The following is a 12,091-nucleotide window of genomic DNA, read 5'->3' on the forward strand; positions in this document are numbered from 1 at the left end:
GGACGACAAGACTGGCCTACCAACCAATCACACCAGCAGAGAACCTCGGGCAAGGAACTCGCCAAGAACAGGCAGACAGTGAGTGCCAAGAACAGGCAGACAGTGAGCGAGCGAGCTTATTGGAAAGTGGCGATGAGGTGGGGGAAATGGAGGGACGCGGGGAGCTTGGCTCGGGGTCAGGGACGGAGAGACGGTCGACAGCGAGCCCGGTGGCAGCTCGGGAATGGAGATGCGGGGAGAGGGAGGCGACTCGATCAGGGGATGGGGACGGGAGGGAGGGAGGCGCGGCTTTTTCAGGCCGGATTCATTTGTTTTCCTCCCGAGACAGGGAAGACGCGGACAGGCTACCGATTCCCGCTTAAAAAACTGGGAAAAGAAATGCTTTCAGACGAAGGCGAGAGTCAGCGGTCTGACGCCGTCTGCATTGCTCGTGCGCGGCCTCGGTCCGATCGATCGCCGGCGAGCGGCCGGCATCGGGGATCCGATCCTGCTTGCAGTTGCGCGGCCGGCCGGGCCGGATGCGGATCGGCTCCCAGGTCACCGGCTGTCTGCTCATCATTCGGATTCGAGGAAGTGGTGGGGTGCACGTCCGTGCGCAGCTGTATGTATAGTTTTTGTGTTGAGGAAAAAGGGGCATGTGCCATGTGTGTCATGTTTTATTCCAAGTTTGTTTACTTTGTCATTGCATGTAGGACCCCTTGTTATGTTGTTGTTCCTATCCTTGTTCCTTTTTTTTCTTCTCATGGAAGATGATGCAGAATTGCTTCGAGGTCGAGGCGCATCGATTCCTTTTGTTTGGGGGGTTCAGAGTGCCGATAAGTCGAGACCCTTTAGCATAACACCAAGTAAAAAAAAAGAGTAATGCTACCCATACGGATAGTTTGCTTACGGAAATGACTTACGGAATAAGGTGGATAGCAGGGGTGTATCGTGATTTGCTAGAAAAATTAACCGATCCCAATAGTTATCCAACCACAACAAGCCACGTTTGTCCGTAGGCATAGTCCGTAACATTCAGCCCGTAGGTGTAGGATTATTGAAAAAAGATGCACCTTTTTTTCAGGTTCAACTGCATCCCCGAACCAGAACCACAAACCTAATATATTGCTTCTTTTTACACAAACAAAACCTCTCAGAGGACTTGACTTTTGAAAATTCTATTTTATGTTTTTTTACCTAATCCGCATACAAAAAATCCCATCTTTCAATCTTTCTCACACTAATGCCGCCAACCCTCCTTCGCTCCAAAAGGTCAATGTCTTCAGACTAGCCGCCTGTCCTTCGAAAATCTATTTTGGTTCATAGGTGTAGATGTACCCATTGTCTAAAAAAGAATGTTTCAAATTCCTGAAAATAATATTAGGATGTACTTCCTGAAATTTCATGTCCGCACACAAAGTTCCACTAGCTTGTGTAAAAAAGACAATTTTTTGTGCTACGAAATAGCTCTTTCATGATTTTGTATTTTTTACATCGGCCACACAAATGTCTTTTTCTGTGGAACTTTGTGCGTAAACAACAGAATGGTTGGATGTACATCTGGAATTTCTTGGATTTTGTATATTTAAAATCTATTTTTCATAATGGGTGCGTGTAGACCTATGTACCCTTCTTTCCACTAATTTAGTCTTTAAATGAGTGGCTGCATTTTCTTCGATCTACATTGTGATGTCACATTTCGAATGGAATGCAACAGGGTTCTCAATATATACGGTGAGTCTCTTTTATGCGATTATTAATAAGATAAGGATTGTACATGTACACACACACAACGCGGATGATGTCTGCCCGAGCTTGCTTGCTTCGGATGAACATGTGGCTATGAATTCAAGTGACAGTGGGACCCACAATAAAATATATTTTATTTTTGCCTGTATAAAAATTGTATTTCTATAACTCAAAAAAATCTGAAAAATATATTTTCACGTAGGCAACAGATGTGGGTATATGTGTACAAAGTTTGAAACTTAAATATGTATATTTGTGAGGGATCTGTATAAAAAAATACGTAGATCGAGTCGGTAAGTTCTAAAATTTGTAACTTACTTGTAACTTATGTAACTTACTGGTACGAAAAAACCAACGCCACACAAATATAGGAGCCAGTCCGGGCTAACTTAGGAGTTTTTGCACACACAAACGCCTTCTTTGTGGCGACTATGTGTGCCTCCAAGAATTAATGTTTTCATGTGGATGCTCACGTGCCTGCGGTTCGGACACGCACCACACACACACTGGACTGTGCGATGTATGGTTAGGTTTATGCAGACGTGCTCACGTGCATATTTGTTAGGTGGTTCACGGGTGCCCGGTCGTTCTTCGATCTGGACTAGCAAATCAACGAGGTGTGTGAACCTGCGTATCCAGTTGACTTTGGCTATTTTTCAAAAGGGACGGTAGTAATGTCTTCGCCCGGACCTGTCACCGAAATAGCTCAAGAAAAGAATGCATATAGCTCCTGCCACCACTTCATTAGAAAAAATAGACCATTTCGTTCTCGCTTCAATAATGAGTGGAGATTTCGGATATGAAAGGTGGGATATTTCAGAAAAACATCTGGAGATCGCTGGCGTGATAATATCTCGTTAATGAGTGGACATGGCACCGCCATAGTTAAGAAAAGAAGATATCTTAAGCGATCTTTTATTGGAGGAAATGAGCATTTCAGATAAGAAAGCAGGCTGCTTCATAAACACCTGGAGATCACTGTCGTATAAAGTTTGCACATCTGTTACAATCCACGCCGGGGTAAACTCAAGATTGCAGCAGACTCAAGCAACTCTTCTTTTTTTCGTGGACAACATGTTGTCTTGAACAGAAATTAGTTCTTACCAGGCACCGTGACATAAATTAACCAAGTGCATGCAAACTGGCAAGTTCAACTAACACACTGTTATATTACTGCAGCGTGGTGCATATATTTCCATGTCCACCGAGTTCAGATTTTCTAGCAGAAGCCGCCTACACCAGTATAATGTTACATGTACTACAGCCTACCAGAACTACCATGGAAATGTCAACATGAGCAGCAACCAACCTAACACGAGATCTATACAGGCTTAGACGCCTACAACCCTACTTGGTGTACTTATATCCATCAAATATATTAGTTGCGGGGGTGTTTCCGGCGGCTGCCCACTTAGGCAAAACCCTACCATATGCCACAGGCTGTTGGACGCTGCTGCACAATTCCTCTTCCTCGTATCCGTCCAACTCAAGATCTATAATATGCCGGCCATCTTGGACCATGCTTGCAGCATCAGATATTACCTGCTTGGCGTTTCGTGTCTTTGTCGTGCGTTTCTTGGACTGAACCGAGCGTTCTTCAAAGTCATCACCATTATCAGACACATTGATGGCGGTGAGGCCCCTTCGCTTCTTCGCGGCCTCATTTTGCTCGTTACTGCCGCCGCTGCTGCTGTTTCTCTTGCCTCCGCTTGAAAATTGGTTGAGAAGCTCATCTATGGTTGCAAGCACGCGATCCCCATACTTGTTGAGCTTCACCCTGAGAAAAACACGTAAAGCGGAATGTAATTCTTGCTCTAGTTATCAACACTGTGTTGCCAACATTACAATGCACACTGAATATAACTTTTGTAGGGTCATTACTTGCCGATGCCATTTATGTCCAAAAGTTCTTCTTTCGTCCTTGGTATTCGGATGCTTATTTCCTTCAACGTTTCATTTCTGAAGATGAATAATTCACCAGGTCACTAGGCAGTCAGTGCTTGCACAGCCGAATATAAAACATGGAACTTACTTAAATATGTGGTATCCAACACATCCTGGAGTATCCTCCGCTATCTGAGTCCTAAGGATTTTTAATGTTTCAAAGAGCAATGTTGAAAAATTCTGCAATGGAGAATAGCCTTTAGAATGGAACCAAATAAATACACACAAAAGAATTTATTAGAACTAACGACCCACTACCTCATCCACTTCACTCTGCTGATGAACAGTCTTATTGGTTTGTGAAATTGATGGTTCATCAAGTTTCCCCATCTTAGGTGCCTGCTCAGGAGTGGGAAACCTGCAAATTAACATAACAAAGCATTAGAGCATTTCGTTGTTCAAAGATGTTTGGAGGATTAAATGAAATTTTGACTAGAAGAAAGCACCCTAGTGTGATAGCCCAATTTAGCTTTTAAATCTCAACTTTCCGACTTTGATTTAAATCAACTAAGTTGCAATCGTAACGACATTTGAATTATCTATTCAGCCTAACAAATCAAGATCAGATTGCCGGTAACATTATATTGTGCAAGCCAAATTTAGGCAACTCTCAGAGTGCAAACTCATACTCCCATAAAATCATCATGCTCACTAGACAATCTTGATTAATGATGGACCCTAAGAAGATTTTAGGTGAGAACTCGTGAAAAATATTCGTATCTTCTAACAAATCACAAGGGAAATATTTCTAAACAAAGCAAAATATGTCAATCTAACTTGAAGAGAACTGGCGAATACAGAACATATGGTAAATTCAATAACATGTACAAGGCAGAAAACGAACTTAAGGACAATTATGTGATTGCCAGAGCGAAGACCACCAGCTTTTGTATGATTCACCTGCTCCATGAAAAAACTGTAAGGAAAGCATATGTATACGACCAAGGCAGCCACTAGAAAATAGCAATATTCTTCTAAAAAGGTTTTTTTAATAGGGATCAAGTCTTTCCTCAGCTACCTTTAAGACAGATGATACTGATCCATAATCACTCTTTTTGACATCCTCAGTAAGTATTCCCTCAGTTACTAGATGCCGTAGTACTCTTGCGGCCTCACCTTTAGCTAGATTCTTCCCAGCTCCATGAAGAGGCAAAGCATCATGATTGCTCTTCTTGACCTAAATGCAATAGTAGATAAGCTTACAATCTGGGCGCAAGTATGTAGTTTCACCACGATTTCTCCCGAAGTAAGCCAAGATGCACAATATTCAGATTGCAGAAAGTAAGTTGTCACTGATAGCGAGTAGCAGAATTAATGAACTTCAGAAATAATAATTCTGGGTGCTTAGCGGAATGCATACATTTTGGTTCATGGAACCCCTGTAAACTTCAAGAATATGAGAACTTGAACATGCCTGCCTTATCGACGAAACCAGCTCAACCTGAGAAGCAACAAGATGATGATGTAGGTTCACAGCGACTCAGCGAGGTGTGCATGTGTTTGGGAGGAAGGGCACAGCTGTCTAGGCACTTACCAACTGCCTAGCAATATCAGTCACGTCTTTCTCAATCCATCTCAATCCTTTCAGGCAATTATCACATGTCTTTGCACAATGTGATGGATCAAACGTCTCACCGAAGTGGATCAGCTGTAAGAAACGTCTGCAATCCACATCATTTTCGCAGTAACTAACCTACAGAAGAGAAAAAATGTCATGGTTATGATGGCTTCCAAACTATAGCTCGAATAGCAGAATGCATATAGAATTATTAATTTATTATACCATGCACAAGAGATTCTCCTTGTGCGTTTGAAGTGCTTGCTCATGTTTAGACACAGAGCGTCCAGGTGGTCTTGATGTTACTTGCTCTGCAGATCCTTGTGTAATCATGTGTTTGACACGAATCTAGACAGTTTATAAGAAAATTATTTGTTTGTTGTGACTGATGATGTGAAGATGGTGAGAAGCTGAAAATAAAGTTACCACTAGACTTACATAGTCAGAATAGTTGTAATACAGCACACAAGATGACGGCTGTCCATCTCTACCAGCACGTCCACACTCCTAAAAAAATACTCAGTCACGAAACAGCTTCAACCATGCAGTTTCCTATGCACACATTCCTTACCTGATGATATCCTTCAATTGATTTGGGAAGGGAATGATGAATAACAAAACGAACATCAGGTTTATTGATACCTGCAAATTGGAACGTTAGCATGGACACAGATAAATAATGCATTTAAAGATGTTTGAATCACATTACCCATTCCAAATGCAACTGTAGCACATATTATGTTTATCTTATCCTTACTCCATAGCCTCTGGACTTCTGCTCTATCAAAAGGCTCCATGCTTCCATGATAGTGTGATGCTTGATGCCCATATTCCTGTGAGGAAACAGATAAACATTCTAGTGAGACATGTCAGTAGTTAAAATGCTAGGCACTTCAAATTTGCACAGCCCATCAAATTTCAAATTATCTGATTAAATCTAAGTACAGTCCTTGGGATTTATCACATCATCTGACTAGAACAGATAAAATGTTAAACATCATTATACATTCTAAAAACATCAGGTACTACTGCTGACATGGCTGGCACTTAAGCAAGTAATGAGACCATGACAATTAAATCTAGGAAAAAATAATCCAGACGTCTCATGAAAATTGCTAAGGTTTGGTGCATCTATATTACTTTAGGCATCAAACCTAAGTCAGCTAGCAAATGTTTTTTAAAGGAAATGTGATAGGGGAGGCCCCTACAGTGATTTTGTTTTGAAATAATAACCCAAATTCGTTTCTGTGAGGACCTAAACATGGGTGGCCACTCCCCTACCCAAGTGAGCTGCGCTCACTTCTTCAGATAGGAATTGTTGATGTCACAAATCAACATGTGTATAACTAATTTTAGCAAACATAAACTAAAACCAAAGTGCAACTCCTTGTACAAATATGGGCCCCCAATGACAACAAAAATACGGAGCCCTTTTTTACTGGCATAAATGATCATCTATATTACGTAGAGGTAAGGGTGTCTTTCCAGAAACCAGCACTCAGGAATCAGGATAAACAAGAGGATTGACCCAAAAATATATTTTTCAGAACTATATCAAATTGAAGATGGAAAACACATGTAATACTGAAAAGATTGTTGAGGAAGAATTTGCTCAAGCAACCAAGATTAAATATCTAAAGATAACAGAGCATGCTTGAACAGTGAACAATTTAAAGCCTGAAGAAGTAACCCTCAGTTGTTCAGCCACTTTTTCACAGTCCATTCTTGAAAGACAATATATGATGCCACATTCTTTATGATGATTTTTGCGGATAAAGCAATCTATATCCTCAAAGCATTTCTTTGTCTTGGGCATCACAATATACCTGCAAAACTTGAACTGAGATGATTTGATACAATAGAAGTTGAACGTTAATATATTTCTGACAGACTTACCTCAGATTTGAACGATTAAAACTTTGTCTAAAAACAATACAGTTCGCGAGGCCTAGAGCTTGCACAACATCTTCCTTCACACTAGCAGTTGCTGTTGCAGTTAAGGCCAGGACTGGGGTCTCTGGGAACTTTTGTTTTAAGAGACCTAGATTCTGAGAGATCATATATAAAAGCTATGTCAAATGATTTTCTTTTGTTTGACGTGGACATATATCTTCCTGATAGAAAGTACCTGGTAATCAGGTCGGAAATCATGACCCCACTGGCTTACACAATGAGCTTCATCAATAACAATTCTAGAAAGATGACCTCGTGAATATAAAATTTCCAATTGTCTCAATAGAGCATCACTCCTGTACCCAAGAAATTGCTACCAGTTACTACAAAATACATTGATAGTAGAACAGACCTAAATGATATACTGACAGAGAAGGGTATAACTGTACAAGTGAGGGACTAATAGAGAACTTAAGCCTTAAGTGAATTCAGGGATTTCTACTGTAGATGTTAAGTAAAAAAGAGGAACTGTAAGACAGATCTGAGATCTGGAAAACATGAACTACTGAACAGTGCCACCAGGTCATATGAAGTAAGTGCTCTTACCTAAATACAATAGTAGATAAGCTTCACACTATATTGCAAAAGAATATTTTTCAAACCACGGTCAAGAGATGATGCAGCCAATTCCAAATATAACTAGACTTGTGATGCATAATTTCCAACATTCCACTTACTTAGCTATTTTTTCTGGCGTGACATACAGTAGCTTGTAGTTGCACGTAGACAATAGATCTCTTAATATTCTCTGCTGCTCCGTCCACTCCAAGTTGGCACTGAGATAAGTTGCAGGAATATTTGCCTGCTCCAGACGGTGAGTGGTCAAAAAACATCAAGAAATATGTGCTAGGAAATGAAATAACGTATTACCTGCAGTAAATGCATGATCTGGTCTTGGATGAGTGAAACAAGGGGACAAACTACTAGTGTTATGCCCTCCTCAATGAAAGCTGGAAGCTGCAAATAGAAGAGTGTTTAGTGCTCATTTGAGGAATAAAATCTTGTAGATGGAGTTAGCAGTCAATGCTGAATAAATTGGTTTCTTTTATTTCCTTGCAAGACCATCAATTAATTCATAACTCCCAATCTTCCATCTGATCTCAAGACTTCAATGCTGATACATGAAACTTAAATGTACCTCTTGGCCAGTAGTATCATTTATATGTGAGCACTAGAAACGACAAAAGGCAAAGGAGTAGCAACATAAAATCACCACTGAAGGGACAAAAGGCAAAGGAGAAATAATTTTCAAAGATGTATATCATATCAAACAAGGACAAAAATTTGTAGAAGCATGGTTTGTTACCTGATAGGTCAAACTTTTTCCACCGCCAGTTGGCATCAAAACAAAAACATCTCTCCTACTCATTGTGGCATTAATTATTTCTCGCTGATTTGGGCGGAAAGAACGATTTCCAAAAACTTTCTTGTTGTGGACCTGAAGACGTAGCCAAAATTATTGATTGTCATAAATCAATGTTGATGGAGTAATAAACTCTAGATTTTGAAGAAAATAACCTCAAGTTCCTTAGTCCACGAAAAGTCTCTGCTGCTCCACTTCTTATCACCAGAACCATCAGTGTAGGTAATATCTATATTTTTACGGGTGTAATCTCTCAGCACTGACGGTGTGTCAAAACTATCCGTGTAAGTATATGGAGCAGGAGTATAGCATGAACCACCGTTCCCAGGTTCATTCCCGAAATTAAGCTGAGACTGGAATCTATCATTGTCCATTACAAAAGTGCTTCTTGGGGTCATAGGGGGGTGATGCCCCTCTACAGCTGTTGTGGAGGCCATAGAGTGTGATCTCTGCCTCTCATCATCTTGGGTTGGCCTTGCCATATAGTCCCCAAGTATCTGCATCTGTTTCTTCAGATGTGCTCTGCAGTGAATATAACCATGGAAAATATCAGCATTGATGCTCGTAAAACCAAGCAACATAATATACACAGAAATAATCAATAGAGCCAAGAATCAAACCGCTGCTGACGAAGCTCTTCAGAACGTTGAGGACTGAGTTCTCCAGAACCATCAATAAGTTCACTGGATACTGCAAGCAACTGATCCTTCAACTCCAACAAATGATAATTTGGCTCTGGGCAAAAAGCTAGCTGCAAATATTAACTTGTGAGCTAATCTGTTAAAATAGCTACTGCCAAAACAGCATTTATGATGACTCACTTAATACGTTAATTACCTTGCAACCATGGCTACAAATTTCAGACAGTTCCTGTGCTAAACTATTCTCGTCTAAACCTGTGGAGTTACACTTGTTTCCTGATGGAGTTGACATTTGCCTGGATGCTGACCCTCTGGGTGTATTTGTTGCTTCATAATGTTCCATAACTATGCGGTCCACGTCAATACTCTGGAACATAATTAGATTTGTCACCCAATAATGACATGATAAGATGGCATGTTCAGCTAATTCTGGGAAGATAATTCAGTAAATAAACATTAAAGTTATCGCACGAAAGCAAAGCACCTACCGCCAGAATCTCATCATCATCCATGGGGTCAGCACACATGTTATCCGCAACAGGAACGGTCTGGTAAGACTTAGCGTCAGTTCTGGTAAAATTGCACTGATATGTTGTTCCAACCACATGATTGCTCTGGTAAGTCGTTGTACGGGAGTTGATGCCTGCCAGCCGATGACTGGTATTTTGCTCCAGAATACCTCCTTCAGGGCGTTGATGCATACTTTCCTGGGAGGAAACTGTACTCCTTGGCACATTGTCCAATTTGTTGGCATTATATGAAGAATCCTTTGCGTAAGCATGAGCATAATCCCCGCCACAATCTTTCACTTTTGCAGATAAACCAGGTCTTAAATAACTCTTACAGGCCACCTGGGTGTTGCGCACAGAACGCCAGGCCTGTCATAGAAGTGTCCTTAGAATACCAACAACCACACATAAGTGAACTTTGGAGCTGGTGGCAATTAAGTTTATGCTTTTTTCAGCAAAGTAATTACTGAAAGTAAAAGACAAGCCTGGACTGAATTTAGAGGTATGGGGCAAGTGGGAGTGATGTTTTCCACCACCAGTTGGCATCCGAACCTGACAGGTCAAAGTTTTCCCACAACTAGTTGGCCTCAAAATAAAATGCAGTATACGTTTGGTGGGCAGCTTTCAGGTTTAATAACGCAGATATCCTAGTTTTGCACTTAGTCGAGACAAAGAAACGGCAATAGCTTTTATAATATGGCTTGAAAATAGACCTGCCTCTGTGAGTAAGGTAAGCTTAATCTACAGATTGCAATGGTAAGCAACTCTTCAACTATAGCATTTTTAAGCATTGAGTGGTGATTCATAACATGTTACAGTATAATTGACATACCTTCTCGATCCATGGAACTTGAAGGCGTTCTGGGCCTTGAATTTTACAAGCAGCAGACCTGGGCATATAATTTGTGTCGTTAATGTGGTGAGCAAATGTCTTTAGGTTAAGCCCAATTTAACACATAACATGGGATATAACAGAAGTAAGCGTACCTTAAAGAAAGCATTATATTCGGTTCTGGATTCGCCCTTTGTGTCGGTAAAGAGAACAAAAAGCTCGAACTCAGAAAGTCGTCTTTGCTACGGGAGCTCTGTATAGCATTTGCATGATGTGGCCAGTTGACACTTGGCGCCTTATCACTGCAACTGGAGCCAGCGTTCGGCTTGTTGCTGCCTTGCATCCGCCGCTATTAATAATTAGGGCATGAAGCGCTACTGAATGTTGGATGATGAAGATCTCGCAAAGCCACAGGCCAAAACGAAACTGCGGTGTGCAGAACGGCACTTGTACGGTTCTGCCAGCATGTGCGAGCAGCCCCAGTATGGCTCGGAAGATGTGATAGATATAAGTTAGCTGCAAGGCTGCAACAATACGATGTAGAATTCTGGGTAAGAAACAGAACAGGTAGTCTTGAGCTTGCAAAGTGATACTGAGTAAGTCATGTATGTATCGCTAAGATGCCTATGTTAGCAAATGCTACGGTGGGATCTTATCAGAAGCTCAAATTTTACTGAACACAAGCTAGATATACTGATAGTTTGTTTAAAAATAGCAGGCCTAGTTGAGTAATTGCATACAGCCCAAACAAAAGATGATATCCTTGCTACTTTGCTAGGGTGTGGGCCATCAGTTGATCCCACGAAAAAACAAACAGATAAGGTGATACTAAGTCCAGTTATTTCGATGGTAGATGGGGTCCTAGAAATGGTATGTGCTCAACAAAGAAATGGAGTAGGAGATGAACCATGTCTCGTCAACTGCAGAGATGATTCCGTTCAAATACTTCAGTGCACTGGAAAATCAGTGCGGTCGATTCAGACGTTAACCAAATGAACCCCGGTAGGACCAGCGTTCCGAGGGACATACCGTCATTCCGTCGAACGCTCTATCTTCAAACCCTACAGCCCCACCCGACGACCCAAAACAGCCCGCCCTCCACTCCCAGCCACAGAGAAGACGAGAGGAGATCCCGCTTTGCGCAGCGCCGTGATACTCCCACCAAAAAGCCCCCCCTCCCCTTCCCAAAAAAATAAACCACGGAACCTTCACAGAAATGGAGGCGACTGGACTCGGGGAACGCGAGATTACCTGGCACCGACGAGGCCGCGGGGGACGGAGGCGGCCGTGCGCGCGCCGGAGGTAGAGGGGAAGACGGAGCCCTAGCACGAACGGGTGATAATTTGGGAATGGGGAAGGGAATCTGTGGGATTTTTTATCTTTTTTTCCCTCGTGTGTGCGGGAGAGAGGAAAGAAATGGCCGCGGTCTTTCGTTTTGGGAGAGGGGGCGGCGGGCGGGATACGGGACACGGGATTAAAAATTGAAAACCTCCCCGTGGAGGGAAACGGGATCGGCAAACGGCCTCCGAATCCCTGATTAGCGTGGAGGCCGTCCGATTAGTT

At 41.9% G+C, this 12,091-nt stretch overlaps 1 protein-coding gene across 2 annotated transcripts; it reads right to left on the reverse strand.

The window, feature by feature from the left end:
• Nucleotides 1-2,874: 2,874 nt before the first annotated feature.
• LOC124674394 (ATP-dependent DNA helicase Q-like 4A) lies at nt 2,875-11,816 on the reverse strand. 2 transcript variants are annotated; one of them, XM_047210439.1, is made up of 25 exons: nt 11,780-11,816; nt 10,684-11,052; nt 10,529-10,586; nt 9,676-10,065; nt 9,384-9,554; nt 9,167-9,297; nt 8,702-9,068; nt 8,490-8,621; nt 8,054-8,140; nt 7,861-7,985; nt 7,359-7,479; nt 7,127-7,278; nt 6,921-7,056; nt 5,940-6,063; nt 5,802-5,872; nt 5,669-5,737; nt 5,456-5,578; nt 5,207-5,365; nt 5,033-5,113; nt 4,691-4,849; nt 4,517-4,572; nt 3,931-4,030; nt 3,761-3,852; nt 3,610-3,687; nt 2,875-3,505 (listed from the first exon to the last, which is right to left on the reverse strand). In XM_047210439.1, exons 2-25 carry the CDS (start codon nt 10,869-10,871, stop codon nt 3,076-3,078), a joined length of 3,600 nt encoding a protein of 1,199 aa, XP_047066395.1. In that variant the 5' UTR covers nt 10,872-11,052; nt 11,780-11,816; the 3' UTR covers nt 2,875-3,075. The 2 variants fall into 2 exon arrangements, with proteins under 2 accessions (XP_047066395.1, XP_047066396.1); XM_047210440.1 differs by having other exon boundaries at nt 3,397-3,505; nt 3,614-3,687.
• Between the last annotated feature and the right edge of the window lie 275 nt (nt 11,817-12,091).

This window comes from Lolium rigidum, chromosome 7, assembly GCF_022539505.1.
Source record: "Lolium rigidum isolate FL_2022 chromosome 7, APGP_CSIRO_Lrig_0.1, whole genome shotgun sequence".
Lineage (NCBI taxonomy): Eukaryota > Viridiplantae > Streptophyta > Magnoliopsida > Poales > Poaceae > Lolium > Lolium rigidum.